Source organism: Cetorhinus maximus, unplaced genomic scaffold (genome assembly GCF_964194155.1).
Source record: "Cetorhinus maximus unplaced genomic scaffold, sCetMax3.hap1.1 HAP1_SCAFFOLD_125, whole genome shotgun sequence".
NCBI lineage: Eukaryota > Metazoa > Chordata > Chondrichthyes > Lamniformes > Cetorhinidae > Cetorhinus > Cetorhinus maximus.
Window position 1 is genome coordinate 288,745 of NW_027596127.1, and position 26,291 is coordinate 315,035.

The 26,291-nt window shown below is 43.8% G+C and overlaps 1 protein-coding gene across 3 annotated transcripts in view; it reads right to left on the reverse strand.

The window, feature by feature from the left end:
• Positions 1 to 25,602, reverse strand: part of fbxo41 (F-box protein 41) — a 262,069-nt gene extending 236,467 nt beyond the window's left edge. For all 3 annotated transcript variants that reach the window (XM_078534849.1, XM_078534847.1, XM_078534848.1), the window contains exons 1-2: positions 25,530 to 25,602; positions 15,750 to 16,696 (exon numbers count right to left, since the gene is read on the reverse strand). In XM_078534849.1, the coding sequence (XP_078390975.1) occupies positions 15,750 to 16,465 (716 nt within the window). In that variant the 5' untranslated portion in view covers positions 16,466 to 16,696; positions 25,530 to 25,602. The remainder of the gene's footprint in view (positions 1 to 15,749; positions 16,697 to 25,529) is intronic.
• Positions 25,603 to 26,291: the final 689 nt, after the last annotated feature.

A 26,291-nucleotide genomic window follows, 5' to 3' on the forward strand; every position in this document is an offset into this window, starting at 1 on the left:
AAATTAGTATTACTAAAACAAAAGCGCTGGAGAAATTAATGGGACTGAAAGCCGATAAATCACCAGGGCCTGATAATCCACATCCCAAGGTACTAAAGGAAGTGGCCATGGAAATACACGATTCACCAAGGCTCCTTAGACACCACCTTCCAAACCCACGACCACTACCATCTAGAAGGACAAGGGCAGCAGATAGATGGGAACACCACCACCTGGAAATTCCCCTCCAAATCACTCACCATCCTGGCTTGGAAATATATCACCGTTCCTTCACTGTCGCTGGGTCAAAATCCTGGAACTCCCCCCCTAACAGCACTGTGAGTTTATCTACACCACATGGACTGCAGCGGTTCAAGAAGGCAACTGACCACCACCTTCTCAAGGGCAATTAGGGATGGGCAATGAATGTTGGCCCAGTCAGCGACGCCCACATCCTGTGAATGAATGCATTGGTTGTCATCTTCCAAAATTCTGTCGATTCTGGAACAGTCCCTGCAGATTGGAGGATGACAGGTGAAACCCCACAAAAAAGGAGGGAGGGGGAAAACAGGGAATTACAGCCTACCAACAGTAGTAGAGAAAGTGCTAGAGTATGTTGTAAAGGATGTGATAACAGGACAATTGGAAAATATCAACAGAATTAGAAGAAGTCAATGTTGATTTATGAAAAGGAAATCATGTTTGACAAACCTACTGGAGTTTTTTGAGGACATAACTAGCAGAATAGATAAGGGAGAACCAATGGATGTGGTATATGTAGATTTTAAGAAAGCTTTTGATAAAGTCCCACATAAAAGGTTAATGTGCAAAATTAAAGCACGTGGGATTGGGGGTAATATATTGGCATGGATTGAGAATTGGTTAGAAGACAGGAAACAGAGAGTAGGAATAAATGGGTCTTTTTCAGAGTGGCAGGCAGTGACTAGTGGGGTACTGCAGGGATCAGTGCTTGTGCCTCAGCTATTCACAATATATATCAGTGATTTGGACGGGGGAACCAAATGTAATATTTCCAAGTTTGCTGATGACGTGAAGCTTGGTGGGAATGTGAGTGGTGAGGAAGATGTTAAGAGGCTTCAAGGTGATTTAGAGAGGTTGAGTGAGTGGGCAAATACATCGCAGATGGAGTATAATGTGGATAAGTGTGAAATTATCCACTTCTGTAGGAAAAACAGAATGGCAGAGTATTATTTAAATGGCGATAGATTGGGAAATGTTGATGTAGAAAGGGACCTGGGTGTCCTTCTACATCCTTTAGGGAAGGAAATCTGCCATCCTTTCCTGGTCATGTGACTCCAGACCCACAGCAATGTGGTTGACTCTTAAATGCCCTCTGAAGTGCCCTAGCAAGCCAATCAGTTGTATCTAACCACTGAAAACTCACAAAGAAATGAAACCGGATGGACCACCCGGCATCAACCTAAGCAGTGGAAATGACAACGGCAAACTTAGCCCTGTCGAACCTGCAAAGTCCTCTTCACTAACATCTGGAGGCTTGTGCAAAAATTGGGCGAGCTGTCTCACAGACTAGTCAAGTAACAGTCTGACATATTCATCCTCATGGAATCACACCTTACAGATATTGTCCCAGACTCCACCATCACCATCCCTGGGTTTGTCCAGTCCCACCAGCAGGACAGACCCAGCAGAGATGGAGGCACAGTGGTATGCAGTCGGGAGGGTGTTGCCCTGGGAGTCCTCAACATCGACTCCAGACCCCATGACATCTCATGGCATCAGGTCAAACATGGGCAAGCAAACCTCCTGCTGATTACTATGTATTGTCCTCCCTCAGCTGATGAATCAGTGCTTCTCCTTGTTGAACATCCCTTGGAGGAAGCACTGAGGATGGTAAGGGCACAGAATGTACTCTGTTGGGGGGGACTTCAATGTCAATCAACAAGAGTGGCTCGGTGGCACCACTACTGACCGAGATGGCCGAGTCCTAAAGGACATAGCTGCTAGACTGGGCCTACGGCAGGTGGTGAGGGAACCAACAAGAAGGAAAAACACTAAAATAAAAGCAAAATACTGCGGATGCTGGAAATCTGAAACAAAAACAAAAATAGCTGGAAAAACTCAGCAGGTCTGACAGCGTCTGCGGAGAGGAACACAGGTTGCAGTCATACCTAGCACGAAGAAAGATGGTCGTGGTTGTTGGTGGCCAATCATCTCAGCCCCAGGACATGACTGCAGGAGTTCCTCAGGGTAGTGAGGAGCTAAACTGCAATCTGGGTGTTCTTACAGTATGTGGACTGCAGCCATACAATAAGGCAGCACATCTTCTCAAGGGCAAATAGGGATGGGCTATAAATGCTGCCCTAGTCAGCAACGCCCATGTTCCAAGAACGAATGAAAAAAATCTTAGAATAATCACCATCGCCAGGGAGAAGGTGCTTGGAAAACTATTAGAACTGAAAGGCTGACAAGTCCCCAGGATAAGAGGGCCTGCATTCTAGGGTCTTAAAAGAAGTGGCTGCCGAGACAGTAGATGCATTGTTTATAATCTTCCAAAATTCCTTAGATTCTGGAAGGATTCCAGCGGATTGGAAAATAGCTAATGCCACACCTTTATTCAAGAAAGGAGGGAGACAGAAAGGAGGAAACTACAGGCCAATTAGCCTAACATCGCTCATAGGGAAATTGCTAGAATCCATTATTAAGGAGGTTATTGCAGGATATTTAGAAAATCATAATGTGATCAGGCAGAGTCAACAATGCTTTGTGAAAGAGAAATCATGTTTAACTAATTTATCAGAGTTTTTGGAGGAACCAACACGCAAGTTGGATAAAGGGGAACCTGTAGATTTTTTTAATTCATTCGTGGGATGTGGGCGTCGCTGGCTAGGCCAGCATTTATTGCCCATCCATAGTTGCCCTTGAGAAGGTGGTGGTGAGCTGCCTTCTTGAACCACTGCAGTTCATGTGACGTAGGTACACCCACAGTGCTATTAGGGCGGGAGTTCCAGGATTTTGACCCAGAGACAGTGAAGGCACGGCAATATATTTCCAAGTCAGGATGGTGAGTGATTTGGAGGAACACTTCCAGCTGGTGGTGTTCCCATCTATCTGCTGCCCTTGTCCTTCTAGATGGTAGTGGTTGCGGGTTCGGAAGGTGCGGTCGAAGGAGCCTTGGTGAACTCCTACAGTGCATCTTGTAGATGGTACACACTGCTGCTACTAGGGAGTGAATGTTTGTGGATGTGGTGCCAATCAAGCGAGTTGCTTTGTCCTGGATGATGATGAGCTTCCTGAGTGTTGTTGGAGCTGCAATCATCTAGGCAATTGGGGAGTATTCCATCACGTTCCCGAATTGTGCCTTGTAGATGGTGGACAGTCAGCAGATGAGTTACTCGTCGCAGGATTCCTAGCCTCTGACCTGCTCTTGTAGCCACAGTATTTATATGACTAGTCCAGTTCAGTTTCTGGTCAATAGTAACCCCCAGGATATTGATAGTGGGGAATTCAGTGATGGTAATGCCAGTCAACATCAAGGGGCAATGGTTGGATTCTCTCTTTTTGGAGATGGTCATTGCCTGACACTTGTGTGGCGTGAATGTTATTTGCCACTTGTCAGCCCAAGCCTGGATTTTGTCCAGGTCTTGCTGCATTTGGACATGGACTGCTTCAATATCTGAAGAGTCACCAATGGTGCTGAACATTGTTCAATCATCAGCGGACATGGTGGTGTACTTGATTCCCAAAAGGTATTTGATAAGGTGTCACTTCAAAGATTACTACACAAGAGAATAGAACATGGTGTGGGAGCCCTAACAGGAAGCAGTTATTAGGAATAAATGGGTCCTTTTCAGGTTGGCAATCTGTAACAGGTGGAGTGTCACAGGGACCAGCACTAGGGCCTCAACTATTTACAATCTAATCAACGATTTGGATGAAGGGATCAAATGTATGGTACCTAAATTTACCAATGACACTATCATAGGAAAGAAAGTAAGTCAAAAGGAGGTAGAGAGTCTGCAAAGGGATATAGCAGGTAAAGTGAGCGGGCAAAAAAATTGGCAGATGGAGTATGATATGGGGAAATGTGAACTTGTCCACTTTGGCAGGAAGAGTGGAAAAGCAGAATATTATTTAAATGGAGAGAGATTGCAGAACCCTGAGGTACAGAAAGATCTGGATGTCCTGGTACATGAGTCACAAACAGTTCGTATGCAGGTGCAGCAAGTATTTTTTTTTAATTCTTTCATGAGGTGTGGGCATCACTGGCAAGGACAACATTTGTTGCTGATTTGTTGCCCTTGAACTGAGTGGCTTGCTAGGCCATTTTAGAGGGTAATTGAAAATCACCCACATTGCGGAGGGTCTGGAGTCACATGTAAGCCAGACAAGGTAAAGATGGCAGATTTCCTTTCCTAAAAGGCATTAGAAGGGTTTTTATGACAATTGATAATAGCTTCATGGTCACCCAGCTTTCAATTCTAGATTTAATAATTGAATTTAAATTCCGCCAGCTGCCATGGTGAGAATCTGAACCCATGTCCCAGAACATTAGCCTAAACCTCTGGATTACCAGTCCAGTAACATTACCACTGTGCTACCATCTCCCCCAAATTAGTGGGACAAATGGAATGTTGGTGTTTATTGCGAGGGGAATGAAATATAAAAGTAGGGAAGTTTTACTACAGCTGTACAGGGCATTGGTGAGACCACATCTGGAATACTGTGTACAGTTTTGGTCTCCTTAATTGAAAAAAGTATATAATTGCGTTAGAAGCAGTACAGCGAAGGTCCACTCAACCCATTCCATAAAACCATAGAAAAGTTACAGCACAGAAGGAAGCCATTCGGCCCATCTTGTCCATGCCAGCCCGAGGACACCCAGGTGCCCTTTCTAATCCCACCTTCCTGCACCCAGCCCATAGCCCTGCAGCGTACAGCACTTAAGGTGCAGATCCAGGTACTTTTTAAAAGAGTTTAGAGTTTCTGCCTCTATCACCAATTTGGGCAGTGAATTCCAGACACCCACTACCCTCTGCGTAAAAAAGTTCTTCCTCATGTCCCCCCTACACCTTCTGCCACTTATCTTGAGTCTATGTCCCCTGGTTCTAGAATTCTCCACAAAGGGAAACAATTTTATCCTGTCCACTCTATCTATTCCCCTCATAATTTTGTGCACCTCAATCAAGTCACCTCTCAGCCTTCTTTGTTCTAAGGAAAATAACCCCAACCTATCCAATCTCTCCTCTTGGCTACACTTTTCTAACTCTGCCAACATTCTTGTAAACCTCCTTTGCACTCTCTCCAGAGCTATTACATCCTTCTGTAATGTGGTGACCAGAACTGCACACAATACTCCAGTTGTGGCATCACCAGTGTTTCATACAATTCCAACATTATATCCTTACTTTTATATTCTATACCTCTGCTAATGAAGGAGAGCATTACATATGCCTTCTTTACAACCTTGTCTACTTGAACTGCTGCCTTCAGGGACCTGTGTACTTGTATGCCAAGATCTCTCACTTCATCTACCCCTCTTAGTATATTCCCATTTATTTTGTAATCCCTGTAAAATCCATCTGCCATTTTACCGCCCACTCCACCAACCCATCTATATCGTTTTGGAGATTATGGCTATCCTCTACACTATCCACTACTCAGCCAATCTTTGTGTCATCTGCAAATTTCCCAATCGTGACCCCCACGTTCACGTCCAAATTGTTAATATATAACACAAACAGCAAGAGTCCCAACACCGAGCCCTGTGGAATACTACATGAGACAACTTTCCATTCACAAGGGTATCCATCGACCATTACCCTTTGTTTCCTGTTACAAACCCAACCTTTTATCCAGTTTGCCACATTACCCTGAATCCCATGGGCTTTTACTTTCCTGACCAATCTGCCATGTGGGACCTTGTCAAATGCCTTGCTAAAATCCATGTACACAACATCCACTGCACTACCTTCATCAACCCTTCTTGTCACTTCCTCAAAGAATTCAATCAAATTTGTGAGACAAGACCTTCCTTTAACAAATCCATGCTGACCATCCCTGACTAGTCCATGCCTTTCCACATGACAGTTAGCCCTATCTCTCAGGGTTGATTCTACTAATTTGCTCACCACCGATGTTAGACCAACTGGCCTATAATTGTTTGGCATTTCCTTTGATCCCTTTTTAAACAATGGAACTACATTTGCATTTCTCCAGTCCTCCGGTACCTCCCCTGTATCTAGTGAAGATTGGAAAATCATCCTCAATGCATCTGCTATCTCCTCCCTGACTTCCTTCAGCAGCCTCGGAAACAATCCATCTGGCCCTGGTGATTTATCAACTTTCAAGGATTTCAACCCTTTTAGTACTTCCTCTCTCTTTATGATTATCCCATCCAATATCTCGCAGTGTTCCTCCTGGACTACTATATCTATATCCTCCCTTTCCTTTGTAAACACGGAGACAAAATATTCATTCAAAACCCTTCCCACAGCCTCTGCATCTACACACAAGTTTCCATTCCTGGGATGAAGAAAGGTTGAACAGGTTGGACCTATACCCATTGGAATTTAGAAGAATGAGAGGTGATCTTATTGAAACATATAAAATCCTGAGTATATATTAGGAGGATATTTCCAATTGTGGGAGAGATGAGAACTAGGGGGCACAGTTTAGAATAAGAGGTCTCCAATTTATGACTGAGACAAGGAGAAATTTTTTCTCTAAGAGGGTGTTAAGTCTATGGAATTCTCATCCCCAGAGAGCAGTTGAGGCTGGATCATTGAATTTATTGAAGGTACAGTTAGACAGATTTTTGATAGACAAGGGAGTCAAGGGTTATGGTATGGCAGGGGGCTGCAAACAGAAGAGGAATCACAACCAGATCAGCCATGATCTTATTGTTCAAAACCGTTGGTAAGGATAAGTCCAGCAATTACAGACCAGTAAGTTTAACATCAGTGGTGAGCAAAATTCTAGAAACAATTATTTAGGGATAGAATTGGTTGTCAAATGGAAAAATATGGGTTGATAAGGAAGGGCCAGCATGGGTTTCTAAAGAGGAAATCGTTTTTAAATAACTTGCTGGAGTTTTTTGAAGAGGTAACAAAGAAGGTCGATGAGGATAATGCTGTTGATGTGGTGCACATGGGCACGGATTTCCCGGTCGGTGTGCAGGGGGCGGGGCCCGCTCGCCAACGTGTAAAATGATGCGATATGACGTTGGACGGAACTCCCGACATCACCCCGCTCCATTTAAATTTTCAGGTAGGCGGGGGCTCAGCAGAATCAGTTGTGTGCACGCTGTCCTGTCAATGACCAACTGAGGCCACTGACAGAGTCATTAAAGTAATTAGTGGATCTGCCCGTCCAACCTTAGGGTTGGCGGGTGGGCCGGGAGCCCTAGCGGGTATTAGAAAAACATGAAATCTCATCCACGGGCGGGTGAAAAACTGTAATAAAAGTGTATTTGAAAGCGATGAACATGTCCCAACTTATGTGACAGTGTCACATGAGGGGACGTGTCAAGGAAATTTTTTTTTCTATTTTTAAGATTTTTTATTGTGGAGCCGATCTCCCTGAGGCAGCACTTAGCCTCAGGGAGATGAGTGCGCTCTTTCGTGCGCATGCGCGAAAAAGCGCATTCTCGGCTCAGGGAATCCCCTCCCCCGCCCGCACAGGAAGCGCATAGCACTTCCTTGCGGACATCACGCTGGGCGGGCCTTAATTAGCCTGCGCACATAAAATGGCAGCGCGCCCTCAATGGGGGGTGCCAATCGAAAGCGAACCCCCACGTGCCCGCTCCAAAACTTCCCCCTCAATGGGGGGACACTTCTGCCCATGGACTTTTCAAAGGTATTTGACACAGTGCCACACAACAGACCTGTGAGAAAAGTTATTGCTCATGGAATAAAAGTGACAGAAACAACATGGATACAAATTTGGCTGAAAAATAGGAAGCAGAGAGTAATGGTCAATGGATACTTTTCGGGCTGGAGGAACGTTTGTAGTGGAGTTCCCCAGGGATCGGTATTGGGACCCTTGCTTTTCCTGATGTATATTAATGATCTAGGTCTTGCTGTTCAGGGGATGATACGAAGCTTGGGAGTGTTGTGAACTGTGAGGAGGACAGTGTGGAACTTCAAAAAGGACATAGACAAGTTGGTGCAGTGAGTAGATAGGTGGCAGATGAAGTTCAATGTGGAGAAGTGTGAGGTGATGCATTTTGGTAGGAGGAACATGGACAGACAATGTAAAATAAGGGGTGAAATTCTGAAGGGGGTGCAGGAGCAGAAAGACTTGGGTGTATATGTGCATAGATCATTGAAGGTGGCAGGACGGGTGGAGAGAGCAGTTAATAAAGTATATAGTATCCTGGGCTTTATTAATAGGGGCATAGATACAAGAGCAGGGAGGTTATGCTGAATTTATATAAGACACTCATTAGACCTCAGCTGGAGTATTGTGTATGGTTCTGGGTGCCACATTATAGGAAGGATGCGAACACATTGGAGAGTGCAGAACAGGTTAACAAGAATGGTTCCAGGAGTGAGAAACTTCAGTACGAGGATAGATTGGAGAGATTGGGACTGTTCTCCTTGGAGAGAAGAAGGCTAACAAGAGATTTGATAGAGATGTTCAAAATCATGAGGGGGCTGGACAGAGCAGATAGGGAGAAGCTGTTCCCGCTCATAAAAGGACCAAGAACGAGAGGGCACAGATTTAAAGTGATTTGCAAAAGAAGCAAATGTGATGTGAGAAAAAACTTAATATTAATAATAAACAAAAGTAGGGAGGTCATGTTGGAGTTGTATAGAACCTTGGTGAGACCACAGCTGGAGTACTGTGTGCAGTTCTGGTAGCCACATTATAGGAAGGATGTGATTGCACTGGAGGGGGTGCAGAGGAGATTCACCAGGATGTTAAACAAAAACAGAATTACCTGGAAAAACTCAGCAGGTCTGGCAGCATCGGCGGAGAAGAAAAGAGTTGACGTTTCGAGTCCTCATGACCCTTCAGCAGAACTGAGTAAAGTTAGGAGAGGGGTGAAATATAAGCTGGTTTAAGGTGGGGGGGTGGGGGGGGCGCAATCACCAGGATGTTGCCTGGGATGAAACATTTAAGTTATGAAGAGAGGTTGGATAGACTTGGGTTGTTTTCATTGGAGCAGAGAAGACTGAGGGGCGACCTGATCGAGGTGTACAAGATTATGAGGGGCATGGACAGGGTGGATAGGGAGCAGCTGTTTCCCTTAGTTGAAGGGTCAGTCACAAGGGCACATAAGTTCAAGGTGAGGGGCAGGAGGCTGAAGGGGGACGTGAGGAAAAGCCTTTTTAACCAGAGGGTGGTGACGGTCTGGAATGCACTGCCTGGGAGGGTGGTGGAGGCGGGTTGCCTCACATCCTTCAAAAAGTTCCTGGATGAGCACTTGGCACGTCATAACATTCAAGGCTATGGGCCAAGTGCTGGTAAATGGGATTAGGTAGGTAGGTCAGGTGTTTCTCACGTGTCTGTGCAGACTCGATGGGCCGAAGGGCCTCTTCTGCACTGTGTGATTCTGTGATTCTGATTCATAGAAACATAGAAAATAGGAGCAGGAGTAGACCATTCGGCCCTTCGAGCCTGCTCCATTCATTATGATCATGGCTGATCATCCAACTCAAGAGCCTGCTCCCGCTTTCTCCCCATACCCTTTGATCCATTTTGCCCCAAGAGCTATATCTAACTCCTTCTTCAAAACATACAATGGTTTGGTCTCAACTACTTTCTTTGGTAATGAATTCCACAGGCTCACCACTCTCTGGGTGAAGAAATTTCACCTCATCTCAGTCCTAAATGGTCTACCCCATATCCTCAGACTGTGACCCCTGGTTCTGGACTCCCCCACCATCGGGAACATCCTTCCTGCATCTACCCTGTCTAGTCCTGTTAGAATTTTATAGGTTTCTATGAGATCCCCCCCTCATTCTTCTGAACTCCAGCGAATATAATCCTAATCGACCCAATCTCTCCTCATATGTCAGTCCCGCCATCCCAGGAATCAGTCTGGTAAACCTTCGCTGCACTCCCTCTATAGCGAGAACATCCTTCCTCAGATAAGGAGACCAAAACTACACACAATATTCCAGGTGTGTCTCACCAATTACAATTGCAGCAAGACAACCCTATTCCTGTACTCGAATTTTCCGGCTATGAAGGCCAACATACCATTTGCCTTCTTTATCGCCTGCCGCACCTGCATGCTTACCTTCAGCAACTGGTGTACGAGGACACACAGGTCTCATTGCACATTCCCCTCTCTCAATTTATAGCCATTCAGATAATAATCTGCCTTCCTGTTTTTGCTACCAAAATGGATAACCTCACATTTATCCGCATTATACTGCATCTGCCATGCATTTGCCCACTCACTCAGTTTGTCCAAATCATGCTGAAGCATCTCTGCATCCTCCTCACAGCTCACCCTCCCACCCAGCTTTGTGTCATCTGCAAATTTGGAGATATTACATTTAATTCCCTCATCTAAATCATTAATATATATTGTGAATAACTGGGGTCCCAGCACCAATCCCTGCGGTACCCCACTAGTCACTGCCTGCCATTCGGAAAAAGACCCGTTTATTCCTACTCTTTGTTTCCTATCTGCCAACCAGTTTTCTATCCATCTCAATACACTACCTCCAATCCCTTGCGCTTTAATTTTACACGCCAATCTCTTATGTGGGACTTTGTCGAAAGCCTTCTGAAAGTCCTAATTAACCACATCCACTGGCTCCCCCACATCAACTCTACCAGTTACATCCTCAAAAAATTCCAGTAGATTTGTCGAGCATGATTTCCCTTTCATAAATCCATGCTGACTCTGTCCGATTCTGCCACTGTTTTCTACGTATTCAGCTATTAAATCTTTTATAATGAACTCTAGAATTTTCCCCACTACCGATGTCAGGCTGACTGGTCTATAATTCTCTGTTTTCTCTCTGCCTCCCTTTTTAAATAGTGGGGTTACATTAGCTACCCTCCAATCTGTAGGAACTGTTCCAGAGTCTATAGAATCTCAGAAGATGACCACCAATGCATCCACTATTTCTAGGGCCACTTCCTTAAGTACTCTGGGAGTATTCTGAGTGGTTCAGGTCTGGAATGCACTGCCTGGAAGTGTGGTGGAGGCAGGTTCAATTGAGGCACTCAAGAGGGCACTGGATGAATATTTGAATAGAAACAATGTGTAGAGGTACGGGGAAAGGGCAGGGCAATGGCACTAGGTCATAATGCTCATTTGGAAGACACAATGAGCCAAATGGGCTCTTTCTGTGCCATTAAAATTCTGTGATTCTCTGATGGAATGGTGGAGCAGGATCAAAGACCCGAATGGCCTACTCCTGCTCCTCACAACATACAAACATAAGAAATAGGAGGAGGAGTAAACCATAGGCCCATTGAACCTGCTTCATTATTGAATGTGATCATGGCTGATCCTGGGCTTCAACTCCACTTTCCCGCCTGCTCCCCATATACCTTAATTCCCTGAGAAACCAAAAAACTGTCTCTCTTAGCCTTAAATGTATACAACGATGAACATCCACAACCCTCTGGGGTAGAGAATTCCAGTTTCCCAACCCTTCGAGTGAAGAAGTTTATCCTCATCTTAGTTTTAAATGATTGACCCCTTATCCTGAGACAGTGCCCCCATGTTTTAGATTCTCCCGACCAGCGGAAACAATCTCTCAGCATCCACCCTGTCAAACCCCTTCAGAATCTTGTAGGTTTCAATGAGATCACCTCTCATTCTTCTAAACTCCATAGAATATAAGCCCAGGTTACTCAGCCTCTCATCACAGGTCAATCCCTTCATCCCAGGGACCAATCTAGTGAACCTTCGCTGCACACAGTACTCCAGATGTGGTCTCATTAAAACCCTGTACGATTGTAGCAAGACTTCTTTGTTCTTGTACTCCAACCCCTTGCCATTTGCCTTCCTAATTACTTGCAGCACCTGCATGCTAACTTTTTGCTTTCCTTGTACAAGCACACCCAAGTCTCCTTGAACATTAATACTTACAAGGTTCTCACCTTACAAAAATGTTCTGCTTTTTTCTTACAACCAAAGTGAATAACTTCACACTTCCTCACATTATACTCCATCTGCCATCTTGTTGCCCACTCACCTAACCTGTCAATAGCTCTTTGCAGCCTTTCTGTGTTCTCCCCACAGCCTACCTTCTCACCTATATTGGTATCATCAGCAAACTTTGATATATTATTCTCTGTCTCTTCATCTCGGTCATTAATATAGATTGTAAATAGCTGAGGCCACAGCATTGATCCTTGCAGCATTCTACTATTCACTGTCTGCCAACTTGAAAAAGCCCCAGTTATGCCCACTCTCCGTTTTCTATCCGTTAACCAATCCTCCATCTTGCCTTGGTAGCCCTTCCCAAGTATCCTGATGCTACCTCCTTAAGAATAGATAGAAGCATTTTTCCAATAACAGAGTTAAACTAACTGGCCTATAGTTTCATAGGAACACAAGCAAATGAAGGAAGTATTAACAATGCTCTTAGAAAAGCATAGTATGATTAGACCACTACCACCTAGAAGGACAAGGGCAGCAGATAGATGGGTACACCATCACCTAGAAGTTCCCCTCCATGTCAATCACCGTCCCGACTTGGAAAAATATTGCCGTTCCTTCGCTGTCGCTGGGTCAAAATCCTGGAACTCCCTCCCTAACAGCACTGTGGGTGTACCTACACCACATGGACTGCAGCGGTTCAAGAAGACGGCTCACCACCACCTTCTCAAGGGCAACTAGGGATGGGCAATAAATGCTGGCCCAACAAGGCCCTGGAAAGTACTGAAGATCAGAGGGACCTTGGTGTGCATATTCCCAGATCCCTGAGGGTGGCAGGGCAGATAGATAAGGTGGTTAAGAAGGCATATGGGATACTTGCCTTTATTAGCTGAAGCATAGAATACAAGAGCAGGGGGGTTATGCTGGAACTGTATAAAACACTGGTTAGGCCACAACTAGAGTACTGCGTGCAGTTCTGGTCACCACATTATAGGAAGTATGTGGTTGTACTGGAGAGGGTGCAGAGGAGGTTTTTTTTATTCATTCATGGGATGCGGGCTTCGCTGGCTGGGCCAGCATTTATTGCCCATCCCTAATTGCCCTTGAGATGATGGTGGTGAGCTGCCTTCTTGAACTGTTGAGAGGGGACCTGATAGAGGTGTATAAGATTATGAGGGGCATAAATAGGGTGGATAGGAAGGCACTTTTTCCATTAGTAGAGGGGTCAATAACCAGGGGGCATAGATTTAAGGCAAGAGGTAGAAGGCCAAGAGGGGAATTGAGGAGAAATCTTTTCACCCAGAGGGTGGTGGGAGTCTGGAACCCACTGCCTGAAAGGGTGGTTGAGTCAGAAACTCTCGTAACATTTAAGAAGTATTTAGATATTCACTTGCATTGCCATAGCCTCCAGGGCTATGGGCCAAGCGCTGGAAAATGGGATTAGTGTAGTCAGATCTTTGTTGACAGGCGCAGACACGATGGGCCAAATGGCCTCCTTCTGTGCTGCAAACGTCCATGAGTCTATTTAGAAAACCATTACACAATCAGGCAGAATCAACTTGGTTATGTGAAAGGGAAATTGCGTTTGATGAATTTATTAGAGTTCTTTAAGGATGTAACAAGCAGGGTACATAAAGGGGAACCAGTAGAAGTAGTTAATTTGGTTTTTCAAAAGGCATTTGATAAGGTGCCACATTAAAGGTTACTGCAGGAAAGCTTGGCATTAGGGCAATATATTAACATGGATATTGGATTGGCCAACTAACAGTAAACAGAATCGGGATAAATGGATGACTTTCAGGTTGGCAATCTGTAACTAGTGGAGTGCCACAGGGGTCTGTGCTGGGCCTCAGCTATTTTTTTATATGCTTTCATGGGATGTGGGTATCGCTGGCTAGACCAATATTTATTGCCCATCCCTAAGTGCCCTGGAGAAGGTGGTGGTGAGCCAGCTTCTTGAACCGCTGCAGTCCATGTGGTATAGGTACACCCACAGTGTTATTAGGGAGGGAGTTCCAGGATTTTGACCCAGCGACTGTGAAGGAACGGCGATATATTTCCAAGTCAGGAACGTGTCTGGCTTGGAGGGGAACTTGCAGGTGTTCCAATGCATCTCCTGCCATTGTCCGTCTTGATGGCAGAGATTGCAGGTTTGGAAGGTACTGTGAATGCAGCCTTGGTGAGTTGCTGCAATGCATTAAGTAGGTTGTGCACACTGTTGCCACTGTGCATCAGTGGTGGAGGGAGTGAATGTTGAAGGTGGTGGTTGTTGTGCCAATCAAGCAGCTGCTTTGTCCTGAATGGTGTCAATATTCTTGATTGTAGTTACATTGATGGGAGTTACACTCATCCAGGCAATTGGAGAATATTCCATCACACTTCTGACATGTGCCTTGTAGATGGTGGACAGGCTTTGAGCAGTCAGGAGATGAGTTACTTGCTGCAGAATTCGCAGCCTTTAACCTGCTCTTGCAGCCACAGGATTTACATGGCTATTTACAATCAATATTAATGACTTAGATGAAGGGATCTACTGTATTGTAGCCAAATTTGCTTTGATGCAAGGAGGAAATAATTTTTGTGAGGGGGATACAAAGAGTCTGGAAAGGGATATGGATAGGTTAAGTGAGTGGGCACAAATGTGACAGATGGCGTATAATCTGGGAAAATGATACAGAGGGATTTGAATGTTCTTGTACATGAATCACAGAAAGTTAGCATGCAGGTACAGCAAGGGCTCTCTGGTGCCTCTATATTCTTTTTTATAATATGGCAACCAGAACATCCATTTGAAGTGAATAATGCAGATGCATTTAAGGGGAAGCTAGACAAACATAGATGAGAGAGAAGAGAAGAGAATAGATGGTTACAATGGTTGATTAGATGAGAAAAAATGGAGGAGGCTCGAGTGCAGCATAAGCACCAGCATGGACTAGTCCTGCTGAATGGGCTGTTTCTGTGCCGTATATCCTATATATTTTATGTAACTGGGACTAACTGGATTGCTCTTCCAAAGTTAGCAAGTGAAGATGGTGGCGTAGTAGTAATCTCAGTGGACTAATAATCCAAGTTAATGCTTTGGGTTCAAGGGTTCAAATCCCACCATGGCAGCTAGAATTGAAATGTTAGTCTCAGTAATGGTGATCATGAAGCCATTGTTGTAAAAACCTTTCAGGTTCACTAATCCCCTTTAGGGAAGGTAATCTACTGTCCTTATTTGGTCTGGCCTATGTGTGACTCCAGACCTACAGCAATGTGGTTGATTCTTAACTGCTCTCTGAAATGGCAAGCCACTCAGTTCAAGGGCAATTAGAGATGGGCAACAAATGATGGCCTTGGCAGCAATGCCCATGTCCCATGAACTAATGAAGAAAAAAAAAGCAGACAGAGTGGGTTGAATGGCCTCCTTCAGTGCTGTTACCCATGATTCTACCATAAAATGAAGTGCATCATATATGAAAGACATTTTTTATCCATTTATGAGAGGTGGGCTTCGCTGATGAGGCCAGCATTTATTGCCAATTCCTAATTGCCCTTGAGAAAGAGGTGATTAGCCGCCTTCTTGAACCACTGCAGTCCATGTGGCGTTAGGGAGCTGATTTATAGATGATTATTACAAACACACGTAGCCACTTGGCACAAGCCCATACTATTTATTTATAAATCCATATTTAACATTCTTTATAATATTACTGACCACAACATATGTACTTACTGCTGTTTGCGGGCAAGTTCCTGGTCCTTCTGCACCAAATCTTGCTTCAATGTAGCCAGCATCTCTACACTCACATCAACCTGGCGTGATAACTCAGAGGCCTTTTCTTCAAGATCTTGCTTTTCTCGACTCAACCTCACGCTTTCCTGTTTGGCTTTCTCCAACTCTGAGCTTTTTTTCTCAAGTTCTGTCTGAAGTTTGTCTACACGGGCTGTGATTTTCTGCTCCACTTCCTCTGATAGTTTCTCTAAACGTTCATTTAAATCTAATTTCTCAAGAGCTTGAATCTTTAATCGAGCTAGCCCTTCCTCATAAACAGCATCCACTGCTGCTGCAGCTAGAGCAGCAGGAGGAGCAGAAGAGGTCACTGCCTTTCTCATGAGTATATCGTTTACCGGAACTTCAACCTCAGGGAAGTAACAGGTGGAACCAAGTGGTAATTCCTCCCCACACTGTAAATCATACAAATATCTCTGCTCTTTACCTCTGAACGAGGTGCTTTCAAAGATTTCTTTACAGGAAGCAGGTATCAGAATAGACTTGTCGACTCCTGAAGACAGAACACTCGCATCACAGATGCTGTTGGACTTAGAAAGCACATAAAGTGTCTCATACGTGTGATTATATTCTAGATGAGCTCGCAATGAAGACAGACTTCTAAAACGCTTGTGTTCTCCACACCTTGGACAGCGGTAGGGTAGGTCCAAAGAGGCCATTCCTCAAAATGCCCCACGACATTGATGTCCACTGCACTGTGCATGGAGAGGACCGTTTCTCATACTGAATGATTGTGCTCATATATCTTCAGAGGTAGAATACAAAATGATGGTGCAGACTTAAGTTTATGTGATATCATTGTGCAGACATTATAACTTTCCTCCAATTCAAATTGCCAGTTCTTTCAGGTCAGCACATCTGACCTCAAAAGGCATCATAAGGAGCTTTACCTGATGAGAGAAAGAGACAACATCTATCAAAATAACAAACGAGCCATCCTGAAGCAACACTGAAGCTGCAGATAAATCAACATTCAAAACTAGCACTAACTACAGATCGCATCGTACACAGGTCCACAGAAGTAATAGCAGAGGTCAGGTCACACTGACCTCGGTGCGAAGTGATTGGACGAGATCACACTAACACACTTGGGACAAACAGCAGTCTGCTTTCTGGGTAATCATTCACAAATCTCCTGCCCCATGAGAAGATGCAATGTCTTATAAGGGCAGGAACAGTATATCATTGAAAATTCAATACATTGCCTAGCTGTCTGACAAACCTGAATGAACATTTGAAGAGGTGACTGACGTAGTGGCAAGGTGAATGTCTTATAGATGTGTTTTTTCATTCGTTCATGAGTTGCAGGCATCACTGGCTAGGCCAGCATTTATTGCTCATCCTAAATAGGAACATAGGAACAGAGGAACAAAGGAGCAGGAGTTGAGCTCCGCCATTTAACTGGATCATGGCCAATTTTTTTTATCTCAACGCCATCTTCCCGTACTATCCCCATATCCCTTAATGTCATTGGTAAGAGGAAATTGTCTGTTGAGCTACCTTCTTGAACCGCTGTAGTCCATGTGGTTTAGGTACACCCACAGTGCTGTTAGGGAGGGAGTTCCAGGATTTTGACCCAGCAGCAGTGATGAAACAGCAATACATTTCCAAGTCAAGATGATGAGTAACTTGGACGGAAACTTGCAGGTAGGAATGTTCCCATGCATCTGCTGCCCTTGACCTTCTGGGTGGCAGAGGTCTCATGTTTGGAAGGTGCTCTTGAAGGAGACTGGATGAGTTGCTACAATGCAACTTGTAGATGACACACTGCTGCCAATGTGCGTTGGTGGTGGAGGGGTGAATGTTTGTGGATGTGGTGCCAATCAAGCGGGCTGCTTTGTCCTGGATGGTGTCAAGCTTCTTGAGTGTTGTGGGAGTTGCACTCATCCAGGGAAGTGGGGCGTATTCCATCATACTCCTGACTGTGCCTTGTAGATGGTGGACAGGCTTTCGGGAGTCAGAAGGTGAATTACTCGTCATAGGATTCCTAGCCTCTGACCTGCTCTTGTAGCCACAGTATTTATATGGCTAGTCCAGTTCAGTTTCTGGTCAATGGTAACCCCTAGGATGTTGATAGTGGGGGATTCAGTGATGGTAATGCCATTGAACATCAAGGGATGATGGTTAGATTCTCTCTTGTTGGGGATGTTAATTGCCTGACACTAGTTTGGCGCAAATGTTACTTGCCACTTGTCAGCCCAAGCCTGGATATTCTCCAGATCTTGCTGCATTTGGACATGGACTGCTTCAGTATCTGAGGAGTTGCAAATGGTGCTGAACATTGTGCAATTATCAGCAAACATCTCCACTTCTGACCTTAGGATGGAAGGAAGGTCATCAATGAAGCAGCTGAAAATGGTTGGGCCAAGGACACAACCCTGAGGAACTCCTATAGTCATGTCCTGGAGCTGAGGTGACTGCCCTCCAACAATCACACCCATCTTCCTTTGTGCTAGGTATGATTCCAACCAGCTGAGTTTTCCCCCTGATTCCCAGTGACTCCAGTTTTGTTAGGGCTCCTTGATGCCACACTGTTGTCAAATGCTGCCTTGATGTCAAGAGCAGTCACTCTCACCTCGCCTCTGGAGTTCAGCTCTTTTTTCCATGCTTGAACCAAGGTTGTGTTAAGGTCAGGAGCCATGTGGCTCTTGTGGAGCCCAAGCTGAGTATCAGTGGGCAGGTTATTGCTGAGTAAATGCCGTTTGATAGAACTATTGACAAAACTTTCCATCACTTTGTTAATTATCGAGAGTATACTGATGGGGCAGTAATTGGCCGGGTTGGATTTGTCCTACATATTTTGGACAGGAGATACCTTGGCAATTTTCCACATTGCCGGGTAGATGCCAGTGTTGTAGCTGTACTGGATCAACTTGGCTAGGGGTGCGGATAGCTCTGGGGCACAAGTCTTCAGTACTATTCTGTTCAGTCCTTCAGGGAAGGGAATCTGCCAACTTCACCTGGTCTGGCCAACATGTGACTTCAGATCAATAGCAATGCGGTTGACTTTTAAATGCCCTCTGAAATCACCGAGCAACTCAGTTGGATCAAACCGCTAAAAAGTCAATAAGATGTGGAACCGATGGACCACCCGACATCGATCTGGGCACAAAGAGAGACAACAGCAAACTCACCCCTGTTACCCCCACAAAGTCCTCCTGACGAACAATGGGGGCTAGTGCCAAAATTGGGAGAGCTGTCTCACAGACGAGTCAAGCAACAGCCTGACACAGTTATACTCACGGAATCGCACCTTACAGATAATGTCCCAGACACCACCATCACCATCCCTGGGCATGTCCTGTCCCACTGGCAGGACAGACCCAGCAGAGGTGGCGGCACAGTTGTATACAGTTGGGGGTGGAGTTGCCCTGGGAGTCCTCAACATCGACTCCGGACCTCATGGAGTCTCATGGCATCAGGTCAAACATGGGCAAGGAAACCTCCTGCTGATTGCCATGTACCGCCCTCCCTCAGCTGATGAATCAGTGCTCCTCCATGTTCAACACCACTTGGAGGAAGCACTGAGGGTGGCAAGGGTGCAGAATGTACTCTAAGTGGGGGACTTCAATATCCATCACCAAGAGTGGCTCAGTAGCACCACTATTGACCGAGCTGGCCGAGTCCTAATGGACATAGCTGCTAGACTGGGTGTGTGGCAGGTGGTGAGGGGACCAACAAGAGGGCAAAACATATTTGGCCTCATCCTCACCAACCTGTCTGATACAGATGCATCTGTCTGTGACAGTATCGGTAGGAGTGACCACCGCACAGTCGTTGTGGAGACGAAATCCCGCCTTCATGTTGAGAATACCCTCCATCGTGTTGTGTGGTAGCGCCACCGTGCTAAATGGGGTAGATTTCAATCAGATCTAGCAACTCAAGACTGGGCATCCATGAGGCGCTGTGAGCCATCAGCAGCAGCAGAATTGTACTCGAACACAATCTGTAACCTCATAGCCCAGCATATCCCCCACTCTACCATTACCATCAAGCCAGAGGATCGACCCTGGTTCAATGAAGAGTGCAGGAGGGCATGCCAGGAGCAGCACAAGGCATATCTAAAAATGAGATGTCAACCTGGTGAAGCTATAACACTTGCGTGTCAAACAGCATAAGCAGTAAGTGATAGACAGAGCTAAGCAATCCCACAACAGATCAGATCTAAGCTCTGCAGTCCTGCCACATCCAGTTGTGAATGGTGCTGGACAATTAAACAACTCACTGGAGGAGGAGCCTCCATAAATATCCACATCCTCAATGATGAAGGAGCCCAGCCATCACTGCAAAAGATAAGGCTGAAGCATTTGCAACAATCTTCAGCCAGAATTGCCGAGTGGATGATCCATCTCAGCCTCCCCTGGATGTCCCCAGCATCACAGATGCCAGTCTTCAGCCAATTTGATTCACTCCACAACGGCTAAAGGCACTGGATACTGCAAAGGCTATGGGCCCTGACAATATTCCGGCAATAGTACTGAAAACTTGGGCTTCAGAACTTGCAGCGTCCCTAGCCAAGCTGTTTCAGAACGACTACAGCACTGGCATCTACCCGGCTGTGTGGAAAATTACCCAGGTACGTCCTGTACACAAAAAGCAGGACAAATCCAACCCGGCCAATTACTGCCCCATCAGCCTACTCTCCATCATGAATAAAGTAATGGAAGGGGTCATCAACAGTGCTATCAAGCGGCACTTGCTTAGCAATAACCTGCTCACTGATGCCCAGTTTGGGTTCCGCCAGGGCCACTCAGCTCCTGACCTCATTACAGCCTTGGTTCAAACATGGACAAAAGAGCTGAACTCCCGAGGTGAGGTGAGAGTGACTGCCCTTGACATCAAGGCAGCATTTGACCGAGTGTGGCATCAAGGAGTCCCAGCAAAACTGGAGTCAACGGGAATCAGGAGGAAAACTCTCCACTGGTTGGAGTCATACCGAGCACAAAGGAAAATGGTTGTGGTTGTTGCAGGTGTGGATGTTGATGGCGGGGAATTTAATGACTGCATCCCCTCAGCTACTGGAGCCCAATAATTGATTATAGTCGGTATTTAATCACTGGGTTACCTCACAAACTGGAGTCCAGTAATAGATTCTAGTTGGTATTTAATCTCTGGACTACCTCAATTATAAGAGCCCGTTAATCGCTATGGCTCAGTTCATAGCACCCTCGCCTTTGAATCAAAGGGTTGTGGGTTCATGTCCCACTCCCGGAAACCAAGAACTGTGATTGTACTCGAAAGAGTTACAATCTGTGACTGTTGATAACTCGAAAGAGTTTCATGTTTGGTATTTAATCACTGGATTACCTCACCAACAGGTGCCCTGTAATCGATTCCAGTTGGTATTTAATGGTTCAATTGGAGCCTAGTAATTTATTCGAGTCGGTATTTAACAACTGGATCACTTAACCAACCAGAGCACAGTAATCGATTCTAGTCAGTATTTAATCACTGGATTAACTCACCAACTGGAGCCCAGTAATCAATTCTAGTCTGTATCTAATCACTGGATTACCTCACCGACTGGAGCCCAGTAATTGATTCCAGTCGGTATTTAATGACTGGATTACCTCACCACCTAGAGCCCAGTGATCGATTCTAGTCGGTATTTAATCGCCGGATTACCTCACCAACTAGAGCCCAATAATCGATTCTCGTCTGTATTTAATTACTGGGTTACCTCACAAACTGGAGTCAAGCAATAGATTCTAGTCAGTATTTAATGACTATATTACCTCACCTATCAGAGCCCAGTAATTGATTTGAGTTGGTAGTTAATGGCTGGGTAACCTCACCAACTACTGTCCAGTAATCGATTCTAGTTGGTATTTAATCACTGGATCACCTCACCAACCAGAGCCGAGAAATTGATTCTAGTCAGTATTTAATGGCTGGATTACCTCATCAGCCGCAGCCCAGTAATCGATTCTAGTCGGTGTTTAACGACTGGATTACCTCACGAACTGGAGCCCAGTAATAGGTTTTCGTCAGTATTTAATCACTGGATTACCTCACCTACCAGGGCCCAGTAATCGATTCGTCAGTATTTAGAACCAAAGAACCATAGAAAAGTTACAGTACAGAAGGAGGCCATTCAGCCCATCTTGTCCATGCCAGCCCAAGGACACCCAGGTGCCCTTTCTAATCCCACCTTCCTGCATCCGGCCCATAGCCCTGCAGTTTACAGCACTTAAGGTGCAGATCCAGGTACTTTTTAAAAGAGTTTAAAGTTTCTGCCTCTACCACCAACTTGGGCAGCGAATTCCAGACACCCACTACCCTCTGCGTAAAAAAGTTCTTCCTCATGTCCACCCTATACCTTCTGCCACTTATCTTGAATCTATGTCCCCTGGTTCTAGAATTCTCCACCAAGGGAAACAATTTTATCCTGTCCACTCTATCTATTCCCCTCATAATTTTGTACACCAATCAAGTCACCTCTCAGCTTTCTTTGTTCTAAGGAAAATAACCCCAACCTATCCAACCTCTCCTCGTAGCTACACTTTTCTAACCTCCTCCGCACTCTCTCCAGAGCTATTACATCCTTCCTGTAATGTGGTGACCAGAACTGCACACAATACTCCAGTTGTGGCATCACCAGTGTTTTATACAATTCCAACATTATATCCTTACTTTTATATTCTTTACATCTGCCAGTGAAGGAGAGCATTCCATATGCCTTCTTTACAACCTTGTCTACTTGAACTGCTGCCTTCAGGGACCTGTGTACTTGTACGCCAAGATCTCTCACTTCATCTACCCCTCTTAGTATATTCCCATTTATTATGTAATCCTTGTAACTGTTTGACCTCCCTAAATGTATGACCTCACACTTCTCTATGTTAAAATCCATCTGCCACTTTACCGCCCGCTCCACCAACCCATCTATATCGTTTTGGAGATCATGGGGCTATCCACTATTCGTATTTAATCAGCGGATTACCTCACCTACCAGAGCCCAGAACTCGAATCTTGTCATTCTTTAATGATTGGATAACCTCACCAACTAGAGTAATCGATTCAAGTCGCTATTTAATCACTGGATTGACTCACCAACTGGTAGCCAGTCCTCAATTCTTGTCAGTGTTTAATGACTGGAATACCTCACCAACCGGAGCCCAGTAATCGATTCTAGTCGGCATTAAATGACTGAAATAACATAACTCGGTATTTACTGTAATTCGGTATTAACTGTAATTCGGTGTTTAATGATTTACTGTAATTCGGTATTTACTGTAATTCGGTATTTAATGATTTACTGTAATTCGGTATTTACTGTAATTCGGTGTTTAATGATTTACTGTAATTCGGTATTTACTGTAATTCGGTGTTTAATGATTTACTGTAATTCGGTATTTACTGTAATTCGGTATTTAATGATTTACTGTAATTCGGTGTTTAATGATTTACTGTAATTCGGTATTTACTGTAATTCGGTGTTTAATGATTTACTGTAATTCGGTATTTACTGTAATTCGGTGTTTAATGATTTACTGTAATTCGGTGTTTACTGTAATTCGGTGTTTAATGATTTACTGTAATTCGGTGTTTACTGTAATTCGGTGTTTAATGATTTACTGTAATTCGGTATTTACTGTAATTCGGTGTTTAATGATTTACTGTAATTCGGTATTTACTGTAATTCGGTGTTTAATGATTTACTGTAATTCGGTATTTACTGTAATTCGGTGTTTACTGTAATTCGGTGTTTAATGATTTACTGTAATTCGGTGTTTACTGTAATTCGGTGTTTACTGTAATTCGGTGTTTAATGATTTACTGTAATTCGGTGTTTACTGTAATTCGGTGTTTAATGATTTACTGTAATTCGGTATTTACTGTAATTCGGTGTTTACTGTAATTCGGTGTTTAATGATTTACTGTAATTCGGTGTTTACTGTAATTCGGTGTTTAATGATTTACTGTAATTCGGTGTTTACTGTAATTCGGTATTTACTGTAATTTGGTGTTTAATGATTTACTGTAATTCGGTGTTTACTGTAATTCGGTGTTTAATGATTTACTGTAATTCGGTGTTTACTGTAATTCGGTGTTTAATGATTTACTGTAATTCGGTGTTTACTGTAATTCAGTGTTTACTGTAATTCGGTGTTTAATGATTTACTGTAATTCGGTGTTTACTGTAATTCGGTGTTTACTGTAATTCGGTGTTTAATGATTTACTGTAATTCGGTATTTACTGTAATTCGGTGTTTACTGTAATTCGGTGTTTAATGATTTACTGTAATTCGGTGTTTACTGTAATTCGGTGTTTACTGTAATTCGGTGTTTAATGATTTACTGTAATTCGGTGTTTACTGTAATTCGGTGTTTACTGTAATTCGGTGTTTAATGATTTACTGTAATTCGGTGTTTACTGTAATTCGGTATTTACTGTAATTCGGTGTTTAATGATTTACTGTAATTCGGTGTTTACTGTAATTCGGTGTTTAATGATTTACTGTAATTCGGTGTTTACTGTAATTCGGTGTTTAATGATTTACTGTAATTCGGTGTTTACTGTAATTCGGTGTTTAATGATTTACTGTAATTCGGTGTTTACTGTAATTCAGTGTTTACTGTAATTCGGTGTTTAATGATTTACTGTAATTCGGTGTTTACTGTAATTCGGTGTTTACTGTAATTCGGTGTTTAATGATTTACTGTAATTCGGTATTTACTGTAATTCGGTGTTTACTGTAATTCGGTGTTTAATGATTTACTGTAATTCGGTGTTTACTGTAATTCGGTGTTTACTGTAATTCGGTGTTTAATGATTTACTGTAATTCGGTGTTTACTGTAATTCGGTGTTTACTGTAATTCGGTGTTTAATGATTTACTGTAATTCGGTGTTTACTGTAATTCGGTATTTACTGTAATTCGGTGTTTAATGATTTACTGTAATTCGGTGTTTACTGTAATTCGGTGTTTACTGTAATTTGGTGTTTAATGATTTACTGTAATTCGGTGTTTACTGTAATTCGGTGTTTAATGATTTACTGTAATTCGGTGTTTACTGTAATTCGGTGTTTAATGATTTACTGTAATTCGGTGTTTACTGTAATTCAGTGTTTACTGTAATTCGGTGTTTAATGATTTACTGTAATTCGGTGTTTACTGTAATTCGGTGTTTAATGATTTACTGTAATTCGGTATTTACTGTAATTCGGTGTTTAATGATTTACTGTAATTCGGTATTTACTGTAATTCGGTGTTTACTGTAATTCGGTGTTTAATGATTTACTGTAATTCGGTGTTTACTGTAATTCGGTGTTTACTGTAATTCGGTGTTTAATGATTTACTGTAATTCGGTGTTTACTGTAATTCGGTATTTACTGTAATTCGGTGTTTAATGATTTACTGTAATTCGGTGTTTACTGTAATTCGGTATTTACTGTAATTCGGTGTTTAATGATTTACTGTAATTCGGTGTTTACTGTAATTCGGTGTTTAATCTGAGCCGGCATTTGACGGTTATTCGGTGTTTATTTGACGGTTATTCGGTGTTTATTTGACGGTTATTCGGTGTTTATTTGATGATTATGATGAATTTGGATGAATTTTGATGATGAACAGACGGTGAGAATGATGATTTTTACTGTGGTGATTTTAACGGTGAATTCGGTGATTATAACGGTGAAGACGGTTATTACTGTGATGATTATAACGATGACGATGATTTTTACTCTGATTCTAATGTTTTTACTTGAATTTTTCTCACCTGAAAATCTCCAAATTCCCCAAATTCTCGGATTTTTTCATCCGCGGAGACAAACATTGAACTTCCGGTAGAGGCCGGAAGCCCGGCCCCTACACCGACCAATCAGAGCGCGAACTGCCTCTGATCGACACTTGTAGCAGCCAATAGGAGCGGAGGAAACTGGAATAACTGGGCGGACCTTCTGGGTCAAAAATAGAAACTGCTCCTTGGAGAAAGGGATAGAGATAGATAGATAGAGAGAGGGAGATACAGAGAGTTATAGAGAGAGATAGAGGGATAGATAGAGATAGAGAGGGAGGGATAGAGAGAGATAGATAGAGAGAGGGAGATACAGAGAGTTATAGAGAGAGATAGAGGGATAGAGAGGGAGGGATAGAGAGAGATAGATAGAGGGAGATACAGAGAGTTATAGAGAGAGATAGAGGGATAGAGAGAGGGAGATACAGAGAGTTATAGAGAGAGATAGAGGGATAGAGAGGGATAGATAGAGATAGAGAGGGAGGGATAGAGAGAGATAGAGAGAGGGAGATACAGAGAGTTATAGAGAGAGATAGAGGGATAGAGAGAGATAGATAGAGATAGAGAGGGAGACACAGAGAGTTATAGAGAGAGATAGAGGGATAGAGAGGGAGATACAGAGAGTTATAGAGAGAGATAGAGGGATAGAGAGGGATAGATAGAGATAGAGAGGGAGGGATAGAGAGAGATAGATAGAGAGAGGGAGATACAGAGAGTTATAGAGAGAGATAGAGGGATAGAGAG